Source organism: Mesoplodon bidens, assembly GCF_964165515.1.
Source record: "Mesoplodon bidens genome assembly, chromosome: 15".
Taxonomy (NCBI): Eukaryota; Metazoa; Chordata; class Mammalia; order Artiodactyla; family Ziphiidae; genus Mesoplodon; species Mesoplodon bidens.
This window is the reverse complement of record NC_138171.1, coordinates 26,640,894-26,663,246: the sequence shown is the minus strand read 5'-3', so window position 1 is coordinate 26,663,246 and position 22,353 is coordinate 26,640,894. Positions and strand designations below refer to the sequence as shown.

Genomic DNA, 22,353 nt, shown 5'->3' with positions numbered 1-22,353 from the left:
AGCCGGTCCCCGCGCGCCCGCCCCCTCTCCCCGGCCGCACCCGAGTTCTCGCGCGCCGCCGCCGCCACGCGCCCCCCGCCGCCGCCGCCGCCGCCGCCCCAGCCCCGCGCCACCGCCGCCGCCGCCCCAGCCCGCCCCGCCCGGAGGTCCCGCGTGGAGCCGCCGCCGCCGCCGCCGCCGCCGCCGGGGAGGAGGAGGATGAAGGACAAACAGAAGAGGAAGAAGGAGCGCACGTGGGCAGAGGCCGCGCGCCTGGTGAGGCGGGCCGCCGAGGGGGGCTCGATGGGGGGCGTGGGGGGTTGGCTCGCCGAGCACCCCCCACTGGGAGGGGGGAGGGGCGAAGCCCTGCCCACTGTAGGAGGGGGCGGGCCACCCTTCCTGCTGGAAAGGGACAATCCCCCAAGGCGTTGGGTGGGGAGAGGTCCCCCGCCGGGTCGGAGGTGGCGCCTTTTTCTGCACGTCCCCCCTCTAAATTCCTGCGGAGGGGTCGAGCTGGCAGGCCGGCTCCTCCCCCTCCGGGCGGCGGGGGTCCCCGCCTCCCCTCCCCCCCCACTATTTGGCAGCTTCTAGGGGGTCTGGGGAAGCTTCGTTCATGCACTCGGGGGAGTTAGGTTTCCGGGAAGGGTCGGAAGCTCCTCCCTCGCTTCCTGGTGGGCAATGGGGTGGTGCGTTTGACTCCAGGGGTTGGAAAGAGCCCCCAGTTTCAAGGACGCGAGTGGCATTTTGAGCTTTCGCAATCTAAACCAGGTGTATGGAGGGAAGCAAATGCTTACTCCCAGCTTGAACCCTGAGCCTTGGTTCTCAAACTTTAGTGTCCTGTGGGGGACACCTGGGGAGGTTGTTAGGAATGCTCATCCTAGGGCCCTACGTAAGACCTACTGAGTGTGAGATTCTGGAGTAGAGCTTGAATATCTTCATTTTAACCAGCTGCTCCGGTTGGTTTGTAAAGCAGGTGGCCCACGTACCACACTTCTGAGATTCTGCTGACCGGACTTCACAAGCTAGACTGGAAACAGGCACTCTGCAGAGAACTAACTACACTTTGCAAAGAATGTATGCGTGTGTTCCCTATTCCTTAGTGTCCTGGTGCATGTATACATGAAGTGTTGGGCAGAGACCAAGTGTCTCTGAAGATAATGCTCACTGAGGACTTAGCAAAGGAGTAATTTGAGTTTTTGAAGCTGCCTCGTTATGGGGGTTGTGAATTTTCTGTTCTCCAAGTGTCAGAGGACTTGCAAGTGAAATATCTTCCTTTTGGATTTGCACCCACAAAGCTAAGACACTTTGAGACATGTTCTTATAAAATCTTGCTGATGACAATAGTAACAGGTTATGCTTGTCTCAGAGATGTCACTTCCTCATAACTGTCACGAAGCAGGGTTATAGTGCAGATAGTATACTTGTCTCTTGACACCCTGTAGTTTATATGTAATTGCTGTAATTCACTTTTAATGATGAATGAAGCTCAACCGTCTAATCTTTCATTTTATTGGGAAGTAGGGTTCCTGCCTCAAAGGTGTTGTGCAAAAAAAGACAAATATGTGTTGGAGGTTTTTACAAATCTTTGGTACACCTTTTTCGTTCTTGGAGCCTGTAAAACTCAGTTATTGACTTAAAAGAACTAACATTGTTTGGTTTATAGGGGAAATTAAACTGGTGTACCTGGTCATCTTCCCCAGGCATTTGTTGCCCAAGAAACAGAAGTAGCAACTAGTTTGTATGCTGAAGTTTTGTGCTTCAGTTAATTTGTTTTGGTTTGGCATATGAAATTTGAAGATTTTGAAGTACCTAAATACTTTTTTCAGGTTCAGTCAGATTTGGAAGCTTTGGTTAGCTTTCAGGATCTCTTGGTAGTTTCAGGATTTCTCCATTGTTGCTTTACCTGGAAACAAATTTAGGCCTGAAGGAGACTAGAGGAGAGCCAGAAGGACGTACGTGCTCTCTTTCTCCTGGAGGTTGAGTCTGTTCATTGAAATTCTCCTCTGAGTTTCTGTTCTGCAGGTGTTTATGACTCTGGGCACCAACAGGAAATTTGCTTGCCAGAGTTTTACTTGTTAGAGGTAGGTGAAAGTACCCTTAAATCCTGTGTTATTTATGTCTTGACAGAATTCTAAAGTCTGCTCGTCTCAAAGCTTTGTTGGCTCTTCCTAGTTGAAAGTCTCTAGGAATTTGGGGTCCACTCTTAAGCTCTTTAGGTTCTTGAATTTACTGTGACCTGCACTCCAGTATCTAGGTTGCTATTTCTGTTTTGTCATTGGCTCAACTCATGCTAGATTATCCCAGTAAGTTCTTTCTCTTCTTTTACTTCTATGGTTCTTCATTAAAAAATAGTAAGTCCTACTTGGAATTACGTGTGGTGCTCTTAAACACATGAAAGATGACTTGTGGGAATATGGTGTGTAGTTTTGCCTGTCTTTTATTGTTTTTTGTTTAGAATTTTCTGTCCCTTTGGATGGGACTAGTTGGTGAGCGAGGGGGAACTTATAGAGTTCTCTCCTCATTTGGGGAAAAAAAAATTGTTGTAACAAACCAAGTGCTGGAGAGTTTGTGAGCGCTTAACACTGGCTAGAGAAAACCTTGACTCCAGTGAGCTATAGTGGTAGGGCAGTAGATTAGATCTAATTACTCTTTGGACAGGTGAATTTGGAGTGCTTGCAGTGGCGATCAGATGCACTTGCTTGGGGGCAGTTTCATATTGCTCCCGACCTTGCTCACATTGGTGGCTAAAGTGATACCAGGAACCCTTTTAAAACTATTTTGGTAGGAAAGAAGAGACTTCTGGACAATTTCAGTAGTGTAGTAAGCCCCAGGAGGTTGATTTTTGCAGCTGTTAATTATGTTGTTGAGAAGTAGGTATTCTTCTTTCAAACATTTTGTCGTCTTGTTTTTCCTGGATGTAGGAGGTAGACTTTAGGGGGTTGGGTGGGTATAAATCCTCCTACTTGTTAGGAACAATTTGTTTGGGAGAAATAGCTGAGTGGATTTCCCTTTAGATTGAATGCCCTTAAATGGATTCTCCCTGGCTTTGAGAAACTCTTCATTGCATGCTTTATCTTTCACTTTGATTCATGACTGACCATTCTTACATCAAACATTTTTTTCCCTTTGAAGTTGGAGAAGAGATACTTTTTTTTTTTTTTAAGTATGCTTTAGAAAGACAGACTAGGGTTAGAACACTGCTGAATTGTTCTTATACTGAAAGCCAGAGGCATGTACAGTTTTAATAAAAGTGAAAACTTTGTATCTTTTGATGTAACTTCCCTTTAGAGATTTTGTTTCCTCTCTCTTAGATTCTCAGGCTCTTCCTGACTGCTGTTTAAATAATTGGTAGCTAATTTTTCAGTCATGCTTCTTTAAAAAAAAAAAAATTACCATACAAAAATTCACTAGCTTAGCTCACAATTAGTATCAAAGAAGTTATATCTGTGGCAGTGAACATTAGTAGCTTGTATTGTGGGTTTGTTCAAGTCAATACTGCTTAACTTGGCACTTAGGTTCTTGGAATACAAAGATGGATGAGCTTTGCCCTTGAGGAGCTTATGGTTTTTCTGGGGATGGAGAAGGTCCAGACAGGTGAATAGAATTTCATTACAGGCATGGTAAGTGCCATCATAGATGTATAAATGGTAATAGACATTCTGGTTCCTGCTTATTGTCTAATAAGCATAATTATGAATAGCTCCTCCTTTTACTCTCAAGTGTCCTGCTTTGGAAGATAAATTATCAGTGTTGTGCAACTATGGGGCACTGAAAAGAGACATTGAACTGTCTGGCAGAGACCAGAGAAGGCTTCCTGGAGGAAGGTGCTTTCCAAACTGAATCTTGAAGGGTGAGTAGGAAGGAGTTAGGCCTGTCACAGAGGACGTAAGCAGGAGCTGGTAACAAAAAATAGGAGTGTGTATTTTTATTTGCAGGGTGGAGAGTGTGGGAACTGGGTAGAACTACACATAGTTATTGGAACATAAAGTTTGTGGAGAGACAGGCAGAGATCAGATTGTGAGGGCCTTGTACGCCAGGCCAGCACACACCTACTTGGTGCCAGGCACTGTAGGCACTCCAATCTCTACAACTCTTGAGAGGAAGATCTCAGTATCCTTCCTTCACAAACGAAGGAACCTAGGCTTAGGGTGGGTAGGTAACTTGCCCAAGTTTAGAAGACCAGAATTTGAATTCCTTAGGACCAGGTTTGTCTGGTTCTAAAGCCTGTGCTTTTCCAGTGGACTAGTGGTCTCTCTGGAAGCTTCAGCTTTCTCTGTATATAATTAGGTTGCTGATGAAGGACTTTAAAGTGGGAAAGTGATTAGGGCAGCTTTATTTTGTTGGACTGACTGGGGCTAAATAGCAGGGTAAGTTCTGCAAAAACGGGGATTTGGTTTTTTTTTTTTTTACTGGTGAATTTTTAGAATTGTCCCTAGCGCAAAGTGAGTATTTCACGTGTTTGTTGAATGAAGGATGGCAGCTGAGTACGAATGAATTTGAGGAAAGCAGGGCTGGTTGCAGGGATATTAGCGAAAAGGCTGTTGTGTCAGGTCGGGTCAGAAACTGGTGGTGGGAACTGGGGGACAGGGGAGAGTGAAGGGTGATGCCTGGGTTTCTGAATTAGGTGATGAGACAGGCTGCCGACCAACGAGAGGAATGTTAGAAGTGGGCGGGGGCGGTGAATTAGAGTAGGTGAGCATGTGGGACGTCCAGTACAGAACTGAGTATTTGAAGTCTGAAGCTTGGGGAGCAGTCCGCAGTCCAGGCTAGAGGTAGAGATTTGGGAGTTATCAGAATTTTGGTAGTAGTTGAAACTGTGAGAGAGAATAATGACACCCAAGGAGAATGTAAAAACTGAACAGAGAGAGGCTAAGAATGGGACCATGGTAGAGGTTTTATTTCAGCAGCTACTCCTCCAAAACTTGACTTCCTTTAGTGCTCAGGGTTCATGTTCTTCCACAGAGAGAACCTTCGCAGCAGTCCTGTCAGGCTTCTGGCTATACATTTTACTTGTGACAGAGCAGTACAGTACTTCGTTGTCACGGTTGTTAAATGACTGCAGGATGTGCACTGGTAGAGATGGTACAGAGATACTGACAGCCTCTCTTTTTTCCTCCCTGAGAAGAATAACATTTCTAAAACAACTCGGTTTCTTCAAGTGAGAGAGCTCCGGTTGCTCACTGTGACCTTACTGCCAGGACTTAGTTATAGATGTCGCTAACATAAGTGGGATGTTCCATTTCTCATTGTTTGCTTGCACCAATCATACAGGATCACAGCATCATGTTGCCAAATGGCAAAATGTACTGTGGCAGTTAACAACAGAATTTCACAACCCAGTGGCACAAAAGCCATCATTTAAAAAATATGGGTACTGGGAATTCCCTGGTGGTCCAGTGGTTAGGACTCTGTGCTTTCACTGCCAAGGGCACAGGTTCAGTCCCTGTTTGGGGAACTAAGATCCTGCAAGTGTGGCCCAAAAAAAAAAAAAAAAAGATAAAAAAATATGGGTACTAATCAAAGTTCCTTGGGAAAGAAAATCTAAATGCATTTCTGTCTTACAATTTATTGCGTAGGAAACTATGTATTCTGTGGTTTAGCCGTATTAGCAGCATCAAGTTAAGCGGTAATCAAGGTTGCTAAGGCCCCACATATCATAACATGTATGCTGAGAGGTTGTGTGTTTTCAGAATTGAGAATTAGAATATTTCATCTAATTGCAGTCACTTTCAGCAACTAGTTAGATATAGTGTAATTTGGTTTCGGAAGTAATTTTGTCTGTGGAAAGACTAAATTGTCAGCAGCAGTACCTCATAGCAGAATTGTAGCCCATGTTATATAGTGATGGATGTAAATGGAAGTTGCACACTGAAATCAGAACACTTATATTTCTTCAGGTACTAGAAAACTACTCAGACGCTCCAATGACACCAAAACAGATTCTGCAGGTCATAGAGGCAGAAGGACTAAAGGAAATGAGGTTTGTATGGCTCTTGTCGCTTAATGTGAGGGTTTCATAGGACACGTGTCTTCCTGCACTCAGGCAGTGATATGAGAAAGTCCGCGTGTGCATATATGTGTACACGCACACACACACACACACGTCTGGTGGTGGTGTGGAACTATCTCCCATGTTGTGTGTCCTCTGGGTGGAGGGTGGGAGTGGCTCAACATTCATTTGTTTTCATCAGAGGTGCAGTGGCTTTCCCTATCCTTGCTCTCCCATAAATTTCTTTTTTTTTTTTTTTTTTTTTTTTTTGCGGTATGCGGGCCTCTCACTGCTGTGGCCTCTCCCGCTGCAGAGCACAGGCTCCGGATGCGCAGGCTCAGCGGCCATGGCTCACGGGCCCAGCCGCTCCACGGCATGTGGGATCTTCCCAGACCGGGGCACGAACCCGTGTCCCCTGCATTGGCAGGCTGACTCTCAACCACTGCGCCACCAGGGAAGCCCTCCCATAAATTTCGACATGGAGCTTGTTTTTTGTGTAAGGAGTCAGCACATTTTCTCGTGTACTCTGTTTTGCAAGTTTCAGTGATAGAGAAGGGACAGACTCGGGTTCCATCGTGTCTAAAACTTCCCTCCTCTCTATACCGTGTCTTTGAAGTCCTTTGTTTTAGGATCAAAGAAGGGTGGTCTAATCACCATAAAACCCACTGGCTTTTTTTCCCCCTACTGATTCTAGGCATTCATGATATGAGCATACTAAATTTGGAGGTGACCTTGATTTTCTTATCCTATGATATATTTTTCCTAAAGAAGCAACAAATTGGAAACACAGAAAGAATTGCAGGCACAAACAAAAATCAGTGCCTGTCCTGAATCCTTTCTCTCCTCACCCCAACCTTTTTTAAAATTAAAATGAAAGAGGAGAGCACAACACAGTTCCTTCTTGGGATTCAGAACATACAGCATATATTTTGCTGGTTACGCTTTAGCTGCTTGAAATTGATCTTTTAGGATCAAAAGATCCTCACTTTCCAGTTGTCAGTTCAAACATTCTGTAGCTGACATTTTGTGGGGAGGGGGGAGGATCAGGATTGTCTAGATACATTCATTTAAATACTACCTATGCACTGTGTAGTGATATAATTGTTTTTTTTGTTTGTTTTGTTTTTATGGGCTATTTCCCATCATGCTGCTGTCTGCACTGCTGTTGGACCACTGTGCCTATAGAAGGTAAATTAGTCCCTTTGGGACAGATGGAGTTGAGAACCTAACTTGTTTCTGCTTCTAGCTCTTACAGGAATTATGAAGCAGTCATGGTGGCTCGTGATGAGTGAGCAGCTCTGTGATTTGTAGACAGAGGTATAGTGTGTAGGAGTCACACTGTTTCAAGAAAGACTCTGCCAGCATGCCTTTCCCCACTGTAGCAGAGACATTAGCACACCCACTTGATACTCCAGATTCTGCACAAGGTTTCTTTTACAGATTGGTTCTTGGTGAAATTTTTTTTTTTTTTTTTAGCATCCAGTGTGTTCCAAAGCCGAATAAGTAATAGGGTTTTTTTTAATGGCTTTTTTAGACTCAGAATTTATTTTTAACACTCTGTATAAATTAGGGCCTCTAATTCTGAAAAATGCTGAGAGGCTTTACTTGAGATATTTATATTTATTTAACATGCTGGGGAGAGGGAAGAGAAGATGCACAGGTGAACCCTAGCACTAACATGCTAGCGCCAAACTCAGTTAATATTAATAATGGACATTTGTCTGTATTTTTGACAGCTTTTCTATTTTAAGATTTAGTAAGTAGTTGCTAACTCACATGAGTTGTCATTGTTTTGCGACCTAGTATTGTAGCAGGGACCATGATATAACTTAATATGCTATCTCTTTTTTTGGTTTAATGTTTGAGCATTATTGGGTACTAAATCCATTTGACTTTTTATATTCAAATTTAAATTATTGCTCCTGGGTAGATATAAAATAAAACCCATCTTTCCCCCTTCCCAACTGAGAAAAAGCAAATGAAATACTGTTCCTTTTGTGTGTTTATTAGAAAATGTTAACTGGAAAAAAAAAGTGTGCTTATTTTCTTGGGACAGCACCAGTGATTCTGTGGTTTTTGTGTTGAAAATGTTATGTGGCAGTTTCTGAGCATGATACGCAGGTTGGAATATAGATACTAGGAAACTCTCGGTTTTGTTTTTAATTAACATTAAAATTTAATTTAAATGTTTTGGGTAAATAAAAGTATTGGGTAATTTTTTTTTTTCAAAACTCCTGAGTGTACCTGAAAAATCATTGTGTAGTGTTTCTAAATTTCTTGAGAGTTTGGTTCATATTGTCAAAAGGCACTAAAGAATTGTCAGGTATGGAGTGGAGATATCAGATAGCATGTCTTATCCCAGAGCTCTCTGGGTGTGATTTATGTGAATTTCATTTGTTGCTCTTGTGCCACTTTCAAAGTAAAATTCTTGTCATGGGATGTTTTCTTTTATATTTCTTCCTCTTTTTCTTGATTTAAGAGTGAGTTAAAGGGTATTAGAGCTTTGAGTAAGTAGACATATTGATTTGTATGACCACCTTCCATCCTTGTATGTTTTTACAGTGGGACATCCCCTCTCGCATGTCTTAATGCCATGCTACATTCCAATTCAAGAGGAGGAGAGGGGTTATTTTATAAACTACCTGGCCGGATCAGCCTTTTTACACTCAAGGTAAGTAATATAAACTCTACTTTAGTGCAGTGGTTCTTCAGCTTTTAGTGTTCATAAGAATCACTGGTAGGTCTGGAATGTGGCCCATGAATTTGCATTTCTAATAGGCAGGCAGGTGATGCTGATGCTGTTTTTCTGAAATGGTGCATTGAGATGTTCTAGTGTGAACAGAGTATTAGGAATTACTTAGTCATATCAGCTATTGTGTCTGTATTCAGTTTTTCCTTGTTTATATCTTTGCAGATTGTATGCAATAGAGGGATAAGTATGTGTGGGGGTAATTGCAAATGTGCCTTAATTATAGTTTTGTTTGTAATAACATGTGAAGGATAAATTACTGGACAGCCAAGTAAGACCTACTCTATGGAAAATAACTGAAATCTGAAAATACTTGTGGAAATTCCAAAACTCAGCATTTACCAAGTGACACTAATTACAAAGGAAGAGAACTTAAATCAGGTTCAGTTCATAAGCTTAAATAGAGCTGAAATGAACAAGCTAATTATTTTTCTACCATTTGTGATATACATCATTTAAACCAGGGATTGGCAGATTTTTTTCTGTAAAGGACCAGAAAATAAATATTGTAGGTTTTGTGGGCCACACTGTCTCTATCGTAACTATTCAACTCTGCCATTGAAGCAGGAAAGCAGCCACAGAGAATGCACAAACGAATGGGCATGGGTGTGTTCCAGTAAAACTTTATTTATAAAAACAAGCAGTGGGCTAGATTTGGCTTGGGGGTGTAGTTTGCTGACTCCTAATTTAGACATAGTTGACCTGTTGATGGTGAGAAACTGAAAATTTGATGCTGATCCTTATAATCTTCCATAATGTAGTTATAAATTGCAGTAGTCCATAAACAGACTTTTCTCTTTTAGTTTTTTGATAGACTTGTTTTCTTTAATTAATTAAAAATTAAACACTTGAACAAATACCAACTATATATCCTGTGGTCATAAAACTTGATCTTTAAGTACACGTCAGTGTATCTTACGTTCAGATATCTGTGCTGTTCTCTATATTTTTATTCGTGGTATTTCAGACTTTAAAAGGCAGCATAATGTAATGTCAGAAACAGCCTTGGAAGAGTCAGAGCCCTTAGTTCAAAATTTAGCTTTGTCACCTGGGACAGATTTAACCCCTCTTTATGGTGGTGTATGCATCCCTGACAGTCAGTCCTTAATAAATGGTACCCTTTATGGTATTCCTTTAGGTTCCTTGTCCTTAATTGCCTGTTAATGGCATTTTTCTATTATATATTATTATATATATTGTAATTATAGGTAATTATGTATAGTTATAGTTGTGTGTATTATATGTGTTACAAATATGCCTGTTAATGGAACATTTCTCTTTTAAGAGGGAGAAGAAATACCTATTTCTATGGATACCTTAAAGATAGGAATTGAGTTTTCATTTGTCCTTGTAATTTGGCTCTGGGCAGAATTCTTGGCATAGTCCATGCTTAATAATTTTTTAAAATTTTATTTATTTATTATTTTGGCTGCATTATTTTCGTTGCTGCATGCAGGCTTTCTCTAGTTGCGGTGAGTGGGGGCTACTCTTTGTTACGGTGCGCAGGCTTCTCATTGTGGTGGCTTCTCTTGTTGCGAAGCATGGGCTCTAGGCACATGGGCTTCAGTAGTTGTGGCACGTGGGCTCAGTAGTTGTGGCTTGTGGGTTCTAGAGCGCAGGCTCAGTAGTTGTGGCACACAGGCTTAGTTGCTCCGCAGCATGTGGGATCTTCCTGGACCAGGGCTCAAACCCGTGTCTCCTGCATTGGCAGGCAGATTCTTAACCACTGCGCTACCAGGGAAGTCCCTGGTAGACTTTTACCTTGGTTGAGTATCTGTGCGTACTATCCATGCGTGTCTCTTTTAACATTTTGACCTGTTGGAAAGCAATATATGCAAATGCAACAGAAAGTAAAATGCAACAGGGAAAGTGAAGGTAGCCCATAAATTCTGCGATTTGTAACCTAAATGATAATTTATATTAATAATATTTGAAAAAATTGGATTATAATTTCCTTATAGCTTTGCTGCTTGTTGTATTCAGTTAATATATTTGCCATGATGGTATTGATACATACAGGCACACCTTATTCTCCACCACCGCCCCCACCCCTCCCGGGGCTCCTTGAGAGTCTGAAGTGTCGATTAGTCTTATTAATTGCCTCATTATCACCACACTATCTTCCAGAAGTTGTGCAGGCATTTACTTTATTGTTATTTGGGAATGGATAATAAAGGATACCGAAAATCTGAACCAGCTGATTACCATCCTCATCACCCGAGGACCCAGGTCTGCTGAATAAAGTGCAAGGTGGTGCATTTTTTCCTTTTTTATCCTCATTTGAAGAAATTTCAAACCTACAGAAAAATTGGAGTACTACACTGAACACCCCACCTATCTTGCTTTCTTCCTAATTGTTACAGGTTTGCCACATTTGCTTTATCCCTCTCTACGTATGTATGCTTTTTTTCCCAGAACCATTTAAAAGTGTTCAACTAGTACTGGTACTTCACCCTTACATATCTTAGAATATATGTCTTAGGAGCAAGGACATTATCCTACATAACCACAATACCATTGTTATAGTCAAGAAACTTAATGATACAGTAGTATATAATATATAGTCCATATTCAGTTTTTTTCTAGTTCTAAAAGTATTCTTTATGGCTTTATTTATTTACTTACTTTTGGCTACGTTGGGTCTTCGTTGCTGCGCGCAGGCTTTCTCTAGTTGTGGCGAGCGGGGGCTACTCTTCGTCGCGGTGCGCGGGCTTCTATTGTGGTGGCTTCTCTTGTTGTGGCTCATGGGCTGTAGAGTGCAGGCTCAGTAGTTGTGGCTTGTGGGCTCTAGGCGCACAGGCTTCAGTAGTTGTGGCACATGGGCTTAGTTGTTCTGTGGCGTGTGGGATCTTCCGGGACCAGGGCTCGAACCCTCGTCCCCTGCATTGGCAGGTGGGTTCTTAACCACTGCGCCACCAGGGAAGTCCTGTGGCATTTTTTGGTCTGTTTTTCTCATGTGTTAAGGAGAAGCATGTGCAGGATGGCTTGGTATTTTTCTCCCCACTGCTTGGAAATCTCTTCTAGCGGGCCATCAAGGTCAGAAACCATGTGGTTTCACTACTTAGTTGAAAATAGGAGTTTTTTCAGTTCTGAATACATTTGTGTGGCCTTATCTATGGTTACCAAAGCTTTACTGATAAGCTGGAGTCTTTGGGGGCATGCCACAGGGTTCCTTCTCTGATAAAAGTTGTTCTGGGTAATGCGATGGTACATTTGACACTTTATATGTAGATGCTTGCATCAGGCCTTAGAATTAGTACTCAGGGATGTGTGGGATAGATGAAATCTATCCATGCTTTGAATTCTTGTTTTGAATTGCTTTTCTTAAGCTTTTCCTGAAGTTAGCTGTCAGTGTCCATCATTGCCTGGTTAGAGGTGGGATTTATATTGTTTTTTACACTTGGAATTTCCCATCCTTGTAAAACCAGTGAGAGCTCCTTTGTAGTGTTCTACATTTTTATGACTTTCATGCTGAACTAGTTTGCTTTTGTGACTAGGTTTGTGTCATTGGTGAGTTTAACCTGGGTTGTGAGTTGTCATTGCAGCACTCACTGTCAGTCATGACTGCAGTCATCTGAACATTGTTCAGTTTTATTGTGGAATGATGCTCAAGTCAAGGTGTCACAGCCATTTGCACTTTATTATACCTCATGTAGTGATAGGGCTCAGCCTTAGGGGGGTCCTTTAATTCAATTAACAAGTCCAGTTGAATCTTTTTAATATGTAGAATATATATTTTTAAAGTACTAAAAAATCTTCTTGGTAAAAAAAATAAATGACTACACTTAAAGTATCCATCCATTAAAATTCACTGTTTGCAAATAAAAGAAAAGCAAATGGAGGAAGAGAGGGAGGTAATTTTTGCAGTTTCACAATGTTATTTATAGATCCACAATTAAATTTTTCACATACAACTCCACACTTGCAGTGATTCCAGAACTATTTATATTACCATTAAATACTGAGGAGACTTCCATACAGTCAAATCATAGAGTCTGTCATTTGCAAGGCAGTACCAGAATCCATTTTGATTTTTGATAGGTATGCATCAAGCAAAGTGGGCTTCTAAAAATGCAAGTCATATCATACCACTATCCTGCTTGGCCCTTGCCTACCTCTCTGATCTCTCCTGGCACCTTCTCCTTGGTCATTATACTTCAGCCACCCTGGCCTTCATTCATTCTGTTTCTCAAAGGCCCCAAACTTGTGTCCACCTCAGAGCCCTTGCACTTGCTGGCCCCTCTGTCTGGAAAGCTCGGGGGTAACTTCTTGTCATTTGGTTGTTAGTCCAAAAGTATCTTCTCAGTGAGGCTTTCTCTAACGGTAGTTCCAATTCCACAACACTATGAAGGTTTTGGTTGTTTCACAGTCCTACCTCGTTTGTTTGGTTACTTGGTTATCATTAGCCTCCCTCCACTTGAATGTCAGTGCAGGGACTTGGTTTTCACTGTATCTCCTGTGTCTGGCAAATAGTACATAATGTAATAAATATTGGCTGAATGGAAAGTAGAAGATAGCATCATCAATATCTTAAGCCAGCTAGTTCTCCTTGTAGTCTACCTGTCTTTTATATGTTTTATTATAGAATATGTGTATTCTGGGTTATTTTTTCTTCTCAGCAAGGCAACTTCTAAGAACCCTTTTTTTTTTCTTGCTCTCTTTAGAGCAATTCTGTGTTAATCTGTGAAAGAATCTGCTGACACTAGAAATAAATCTTGGGACTTCCCCAGTGGTCCAGTGGTGAAACTCCACGCTTCCAGTGCAGGGGGCGTGGGTTTGATCCCTAGTTGGGGAACTAAGATCCCACATGCCATGCGTGGTGTGGCAAAAAAGAAAAAAAAGAAATCTTTCCCAGGCTGTGGCCATAATGTGGTTCTTCTAATTGCCGAAGGCAGAAACTGAGCCATTCGAAACAGTTTGAATGCTTTAGGTATCTTTTAGGTATCACGTTATTCTTTTTAGTTTTGAACTTTGGTCATCATCTTTGTTAGAAAAAAGAATTTCTTCTTTCATATAAAGTGGTAGTGACGTTTTTAGATGATGTCTTTTATAGTCCGTGTTAGCTTTATCAAATATATGATCTTTTTAGTGCGTAGAATCCTAGAATTTTAGTGTGGAAGGGGCTCTCAAATCATCCGATTCATTTGCATTTTGCAGGTAGAAAACTGAACTTCTCACAGATTAGGTTTACCCATGACCATGTGTCCTTGCAACAAATGCATTTGGCCAAGTTGGGACTAGAACCCACGGCCCTACCTTTTGAGTTTGATTTCTTTTCATTATGCCAATTCAGAATAAAGAGTTTTTCTTCAGGTTTTAGGATCTTTGGTTACTTCATCTTTTTGAAGCGTCTTATGAGTTCCTTGATATTTCTCAGAATGTTTGTTTTATTCTCGTAATGAAAATTCTTATAATTGTTAAGCAAAAGTAGCTTTTCATATCCTTAGATGTGTACTCTTCAGTTATGGGCGGTTGGTTTGAATTTCTGCCCTCTGCATTAATCATATTGGCATTTCTGATCGTGGTCGTTCTTTTCTGTACCAGAGTGAGTGGTATATGGTGGTAGTAAGAGCACTGGAGTCAGCTTGAGGTCTGGGGTCCAGCACAGTGCCTCAGGTCCTATGGGATATCTCCATTTATACTTCTTTGTCTCTAACACTGAGAAGTTGAAATAGATTGGTCGTTTAAATACTTCGGGCGTAAAACCTTTTATATCATGAAATGGAGCTGCATGATGTAGATGACTGTGAAACTGCTCTGGTTGAAACAAGCATGAAGACCCCGCTTCTCCATCTCTCGTGGATTCTGCCATCCCTATCCCATTCCCCAAGCACCCAAGGCATCTTTCCCAGACCCAGGAGCTCTGTTGAAAACCTCCTAGAGTGAAAATTCAGTGAAGATCCTTCCTGTGCTCACATTTTAGCATCTAGACTATTTTGTGTGAAAAGTAAGTCGGCCCTGGATATTTTTCTTTCCTGTTCTTTTGTGATGCATTTGGTATTTACTGGAAGCTGACTGTTTTATTACAAACCCTTTCCCACTCTGTACTGCATAGAAGGCCTACTTAGTGGAGCAGTACCATTTACTCTGGTTAATGGTAGCAGTAGTTTGGTCTTGATGGAGGCTTTGACCCGTCATTTGGTAAAAGTTTCCTTATTGGGAGTAATTCTCAAGGGCCGCCTGGATCCACCTTTGAAAAATGGGGTATTCTGTTGTCTGACAGGATATTCAGCAAGCTCAGGGAGAAAAGAGAACTTGATCGTTCATGGAGCCCTGGTCAGACTCTGGTTTGCCTAAGAGGTGAGCAGCCTTTTGTCCTGCTACCTCCTGAAGCTCAAAGCCCTGTACGTATGAAGTGGTAAATGATAAAGGTCAGGGAACAGAGGTTTGGAAAGCACTACCACTGGAATTATTTTCTGTAGCTCAGAGGGGTGGGCAGGATGATAATTTCAAGGTTTCTAAAGCAGTATATATATTTTTAACAAAAAGGTTATAAACATTTTTTAAGTGTGATTTTAAAGCATCAGGGTTCTAGGAAAATGAGGATCTTGTATGTGCTTCAGGCTTCCTTGGGACTGTGTGAAAAATGCTTAAACTTTCCTAGGGTCAGCCAGTATGAAAACTGCGTTTGACCTCTTCTCAATCCTTCATATCAGACTTTTTGGGAGGGTTGTTTGAGGAACTTGTTTAGTGTAAGAAAGTTGCTTCTTATTCTAGTTTACATAATCTGGTAGAAAAGATGGAAACTAATGCTTCATTGAGTGCTAACTATATTCCAGACAGGCATCATACTGCTCACATTGGTCTTTTGAAACATAAATATGTTTCCTACTCCTGTACTAGTGGGGGAAACAGCCTGAGAGAGTTTAAGTAAATGGTATGAAGTCACGTTTTTGGTTATTTGAGAGGTTGGTATTTAACACACGGAGGACAGGTCAGGATATTCTAAGTTTCTACCAAATGAGTTGGCTCTCAAATATGTGAGATGCATACTCAAGGTTCTGAAAGAATAACTTCAAATTCTTCGTGCATCATGAAGCAGGAGAAGAATAGGGAGCCAAAAAAGATGTCTGTTTTCTTCTGGAAGGTGCTGTCTTCTTCGATTCAGTTGTGCTAGATGGGCTTTGAAATGTGTGCTTTTTCAGTCAGGTAATCCTTTTGTTTCAGTTTTCTCTTTGGCTCTTTATGCCAGCTTTTCTTTGGTAAATTAACTCCTGACAGTTCTTTTAAAACTCCTTACTATTTTTTTTGGTCTGCATTTCCACTGCCACCTTAGTCTAAGTTATCCTTGTATGCTAGCTACTGAAATAGCTCCTGCCTGGTCTACTTGCTTTCACTTTTGCCTCCTTAGAATCCAGTTTGCTCTTTTGTAATCCACAAAGCAGCCAGAGGGGTTTTTTAAAAAACAATTTGATCATGACACATTTCTATCTGATTCAAGTCTGTGGTTTCCTATGGTGTTTACCAAAAAATCCAAACCTTGCTCAGCCACACTGCCCTTCTTTCAGTTCTTTGAATTCCTGAAGCTCTTTCCAGTTTTAGGGTCTCCTATTTGGAGCTCTCTTCTCTCCACTTCTGCCTGGCTCAGCTTAATGGGTATCAACTTAAATCTCAGTCCCTTAGAGGAGCCTTCTCTCTAAATTGGGTTTTCCTGTTGTGCCCTGAACTTTACTTCTTTTCACTTACAACTTTATAATTATATAATTATTTGGGTGATTGTTTGATGTCTCTCCTGACCAGGTCTTAGGGCAGAGAATCTGTATTATTTTGTTCTGGGCTATATCCTCAGCATCTATCATAGTAGGTGCTTAAAAATGTTTGTTAGATAAATGCAGTGGAAAAAGCATAGAAGGAGGTTGTTATGATTTGATTGGTAGCAGTTCTCTATGCCAAACAGTAGAATTGGTTCAGAATAGTAATTGTTAGTATTAAAATTGAAACATGTAGTACAGAATGTGTATCAGGATCTCTTTTTCAGGGAATGGAGTGTTTGAAAACCTCCAAAGTGTAAGCTTTGTTTTCTCAAAAGAAAGAAAAAGTAATGTCCAGTGTTGCCTTTGAAATCTAGTGCCATATTGATTCCTGATATTCTGTGTTTGCCTGCCTTCTTTTTTCTATTGCCTCTCCCTGAAAACTTTTAGAATCTTATTTCCATGATTATATGCTTTAGTGTGGTGTGGGTCTTTTTTCACTCTGCATGTCTTACTCAAATGTCTGATGATTTTTGGTTGAGGGCTATTCTTTTTTTTTTTTTTTTTTTTTTTTTTTTGCGGTACGCGGGCCTCTCACTGCCGTCGCCTCTCTCGTTATGGAGCACAGGCTCCAGACACGCAGGCTCAGCGGCCACGGCTCACGGGCCCAGCCGCTCCGCGGCATGTGGGATCTTCCCGGACCGGGACACGAACCCGCGTCCCCTAGCATCGGCAGGCGGACTCTCAACCACAGCGCCACCAGGGAAGCCCGAGGGCTATTCTTGACTCTTAAATATTAGCGGGAAGTTCAGTGTATTGTGGTTTTGTGGCTTCACTTGTCTCCTGCAGCAGTAGGTAGTGGTTGTCACTTAGATGTATGGTACTGGAGTAGGGGTGTCCATCTCCTCCTAATGTAGACTTAACAATTCCCACGTTCTCAATTCCATACCTCATCCTTGTCTGCCATGTACCTGGTTTAAGTTCTGAGCCTGTCTGGAATTTAGGGGATGAATCTGCTTGGGTCTTTTCAGTATCTCCTAGATTACTGTAGTAGCTTCCTAACTGGTCTCCTTACTTTGCTCTTGCCACCCTCCTCAACACTGGAGCCAGGAAATTTTTTTAAAAGTTCAGTCAGGGGCTTCCCTGGTGGCGCAGTGGTTGAGAGTCTGCCTGCCAATGCAGGGGACACGGGTTCGTGCCCTGGTCCGGGAAGATCCCACATGCCGTGGAGCGGCTGGGTCCGTGAGCCATGGCCGCTGAGCCTGCGTGTCCGGAGCCTGTGCTCTGCAACGGGAGAGGCCACAGCAGTGAGAGGCCCGCGTACCGCAAAAAAAAAAAAAAAAAAGTTCAGTCAGACTGTGTCATTCCTCCCACCCCGCTTCACTCAGGGTAAAGGCCAAAATCCTTAGAGTTGCTTGCAGTGCCCTTTCGCCATCTTCCTCCACCCTCACTCCCATCTCTCTTCCTCTTACTCTCTCCCCTTGTTCACTCTGCTTGACAAACACAGTGGCTTCTTTGGTGATCCTTTAACATGCTGTCGCTATTCGTCTCCGTCTCCGGGATTTTGCCTGCGCTGCTTCAGCTGTCTGCAGTGCTTTCCCCCAAACACCTTCATGCCTCGCTCCCTCACCTCCTTCAAGTCTGTGCTCGAATTGCACCCTGATGCCTCCACACCGCGTAGCTCTCCCAGTCCCCCTGTTCCCTGCCTTACTTTTTATTTTCTTGGTATTTATCACTGTGTGATATACCATATTATATATGTTTTGTTTATTGTTATTGTATGTCTCCTTTGACTAGAACTAGTCCTCTAGGGGAGGAGCTTTTTTTTTTTTGCGGTACGCGGGCCTCTCACTGTTGCGGCCTCTCCCGTTGTGGAGCACAGGCTCCGGACGCGCAGGCTTAGCAGCCATGGCTCACGGGCCCAGCCGCTCCGCGGCATGTGGGATCCTCCCGGACCGCGGCACGAACCCGTGTCCCCTGCATCAGCAGGCGGACTCTCAACCACTGTGCCACCAGGGAAGCCCGGGGGGGGCAGTTTTTAATTTTAGTTAATGCCATCTCTTCAGCCCCTAGGAAAAAAGTAGGCACTGAGTAAGTATTTGTGTGAGTAAATGAATCATAGTTTATTTCTTTTAATTTGGTAATACAGTGAATTAGTTCAGTAGAATTTTTTCCAGTGCTCAAGCATCCTTGTATTCCTAGGATAAATGTCACTTTGACATGGTTTTCTTTTAAATAACACGTCATTGGATTTAGAGTATGAATAATTTATTTAGGATTCTTACATCTGTATTCATAAGTGACCGATCTGATATTTTGATTTCAAACCTTACCGTGCTTTGATATTAAAACAAGCTGTGCTGTTTTCCCTCCGTTGATTTTTGCAGTAGTCTCTTTAAGACAGAGATTATTTGTTTTTTTTGGTAGAACATGCCTATGAAGCCTACTGGGTGTGATGTGTCTTACTTTGAGAATATGTTGTTTTTAACTTTTTAAAATTGTGAAATATATAAACTATACAAAAGAGAATATATGCAAATTTTGTTATTTTAGGTAATAATAACTAAGAAATAAACTGCACACTGTATCCACCAGCCATCTCAAGAACAGAACATCCTCTGCACTCTTTGAAACCTCTGCGCATATCCCTTTCTCTCCCTGTGGAAGATAACCACTATTCTAATTTTCATATTAATCATTACCTTGCTTTTATTTCCAGGTTTACCCACATGTGTATGTATTGCTGAACATGCTTTAAATATATCTTTATGTGAATGGAATCACATTGTATGTATTTTTCTCTCACTTGCTGCTTTGTGCTTATCATTTCTGAGCTCGATGTGCGTTGGTGCATTTAATTGAAATACATCATACTTTCTGCTATTTGCTGTCTTACGGTTTGAATATTCTGTGATTTCTTTGTCCATTCTGCTCTTGGTGTGCATTTGGGTTGTTTCTAGTTCTCGCTGTAACAAACACTGCTGCATTGAATACTCTTGTACATCTCTTGGCGCATGTGTGCGGTAGCTTCTCTAGGGTGTATACATTGCTAGGAATGGGACTGACCAGGAGGTTTTGCACCTAATCATCATGACTAGGTAGTACAGCTGTTTTTCGTATGTAATCATATGAATTTGTAAAGTAACCGTATGAATTTACATTGCTTTCATAGTACGTGAGAATCCCTATTGTTCCACAGCCTGAGTATTGTGGGTGTAAATTAGTATTTTTGTTCTGTTTTTAAATTACGATATCATTTACCTACAGCAAAATTCACCCATTTTGATGCACTAGTATATAGTGTACTAGTGTACAGTTCTATGAGTTTTTTTTTTAATTCATTTTTTTTTTAGTTCACATTTGTTTTGACATTTTATTTGGCATTTTAACAGTGCTATTTAAAGGTATGCCATACGTGTCTTGAATGCAGTTGCTCCAGTAAATGCTTTTGCTAAAACATGCTTCTCCCTCCCCTAAAAATTCAGTTTTACATTTATGTACAGTAAAATTCACCCTTTTCCGGTTATAGTCCTTTGAGTTTTGACAGACACATACAGATGTGTAACTGCCACCATAATTAAGATATAGAACAGTTCCATCACCCCAGAAACTACCCCCTTGCTTTTCTGTAGTCAGTTCCTCTCCCGACCCCAGCTCCTGGCCAGCCATTGATTTGTTTTCTATCCTTGCAGTTACGCCTTTTCCAGAATGTCATATAAATGGATTTATACATTATGTAGCCTTTTGAGTCTGGCTTCCTTCGCTTAGTGTGAGGTATCTGAGATTTAGCTATCTTGTACAGTATAGTTCCCCCTTACCCGAGGTTTCACTTTCTGCAGTTTCAGTAACTGGTGGCAACTGCAGTCTGAAAATACTAAATGGAAAATTCCAGAAGTCAACAATTCATAAGTATTAAATTGCACACTGTACTGAGTAGTGTGGTGAAATCTTGAGCCATCCTGTGCTGTCCCACCCCTGATCACCAACCATCGACATCATCTCCTCCTGGCATCCAACCACTGATGTTGTCATGGCTCAGTGATCTAGGATTACCTGAAGCAGATGATCTTCCTCTTGAAGAAGGTCAATAGTAGCCTAACACTACACCACAATGCCTACATCATTCACCTCACTTCATCTCATCATGTAGGCTTTTTATCATCTCATATCATCACAGGAAGAAGGGTGAGTACAGTACAGTAAGATAATTTTGAGACAGAGACCACATCTACATAGCTCTTACTATAGTTCTATTTTATTATTGTTGTTGTTAATCTCTTACTGTGCCTAACTTATAAACTTTATCATTGGTGTGTATGTATAGGAAAAAACATAGTATATATATAGAGTTCGGTACTATCTGGGTTTCAGGCTTCCACTGGGCGTCTTGGAACATATTCCCCATGGATAAGGGGGGACTACTGTATATCAATAATTTGTTCCTTTTTAGTGCTGAATAATATCCCATTGTATGGATCTACCATGTTTTGCTTATCCATTCCTCAGCTGGTGGACGTTTGGATTGTTTTCTTCTTTGGACTACTAAGAGTAGTGCTATGAATATTTGTAGACAAGTCTTGTGATAAACGTTTTAATTCCTCTTGGGTAGATGCCTAGGAGTGGAATTGCTGAGTTGTGTTGTAATTACTGTTTACTTTTCTAAGAAACAGCCAACCTGTTTTCCAAAGTGGCTATATAATCTTACATTTAAGTTTTTTGTTCTTTAGTAAAATTTTTTTTTTTGCCCGGCAGTATTATTGTTTTCCTGAAGTCTATTTTGTTATTGATATAGCCCATCCAACTGTCTTATAATTAGTTTTTTCATGGTATACTTTTTCCATCCTTTTGCTGTTAACCTGTCTATGTCTTTCATGTTTAAGGTTTCTTTATATTTTCAGTTGGATCTTATTTATTTTTATCCAGTCTAATAATTTCTCCCTTTTAATTAGGATGCTTGGACCATGTACATTTAGTGTAATTGCTGATAAGTTTGGATTAAGTCTTCCATCTAGCTCTTTGTTTTCTCTTTGACCTATTTTCCTTTTTTCTTTTCCTGCCTTCTTTTGGATTGAGTATTTTTATTTTTTATTCATATTTCTTTGAGACATTTATTTATTAAAATTTTTTAATTGAAGTATAGTTGATTTACAATGTTTCAGGTGTACAGCAAAGTGATTCAGCTATATATATACATATATATCTATTCTTTTACAGATTCATTTCCATTATAGGTTATTACAAGATACTGAATATAGTTCCCTGTGCTATGCAGTAGACCCTTGTTTATCTATTTTATATGTAGTAGTGTGTATCTGTTAATCCCAAATTCCTAATTTATCCCTCCCCGCCACCTTACCCCTGGATTGAGTATTTATAATATTCCCTTTTATCATCACTGTTAGCTTATTAACTGTATCTGTTTTTTCCCCAGAGGTTGCTTTATTATTTACAAAATGCATCTTTAACTTCTCACAGACTACCTTTAGATAGTATTATACATTTCACATAAAATGTAGCATCCTTGTGATGCTGTTCTTCCATTTACCCCCTCCTAGTCTTTGTGCTATTCTTTTCATACATTCTGCTTCTATATAGGTTATACACTTCACAAAGCATTACTACTTTTGCTGTAAAAAATTCTTGTAAAGAAATTTAAAGATAGGAAAGTCTTATTTTACCCACATATTTACCATTTCTAGTATTCTTCATTTCTTTGTGGAGGTCCACGTTTCCATTTTCAGTGTTTTCCTTCCTTCTGAAGAGCTTTCTTTAATAGTACTGTGGTGCAGATATGCTGTGACAGATTCTCTCAGCTTTTCCTTGTGTGACAATGTCTTTATTTTGCCTTGAAGGCTATTTTATCTAGATACATTGAAAGGTCGCCCCCCACCCCCACCAGCATTTTAAAGATGCCAATCCTTTGTTTTCTGGTTTGCATAGTTTCT

The 22,353-nt window shown here is 41.1% G+C and overlaps 1 protein-coding gene across 2 annotated transcripts in view; it reads left to right on the top strand.

Annotated features, from left to right (window-relative positions):
- Positions 1–132: 132 nt before the first annotated feature.
- The window catches only part of ASXL1 (ASXL transcriptional regulator 1), a 68,338-nt gene continuing 46,117 nt past the window's right edge, over positions 133–22,353 (top strand). The window contains exons 1-3 of one of the 2 annotated variants that reach the window (XM_081256961.1): positions 133–255; positions 5,877–5,974; positions 8,531–8,639. In XM_081256961.1, coding sequence (XP_081113087.1) covers positions 199–255; positions 5,877–5,974; positions 8,531–8,639 — 264 coding nt within the window. In that variant the 5' untranslated portion in view covers positions 133–198. Of the gene's footprint in view, positions 256–5,876; positions 5,975–7,176; positions 8,640–22,353 lie in introns of those variants that run through there. The other variant, XM_081256960.1, reaches the window with a different exon arrangement.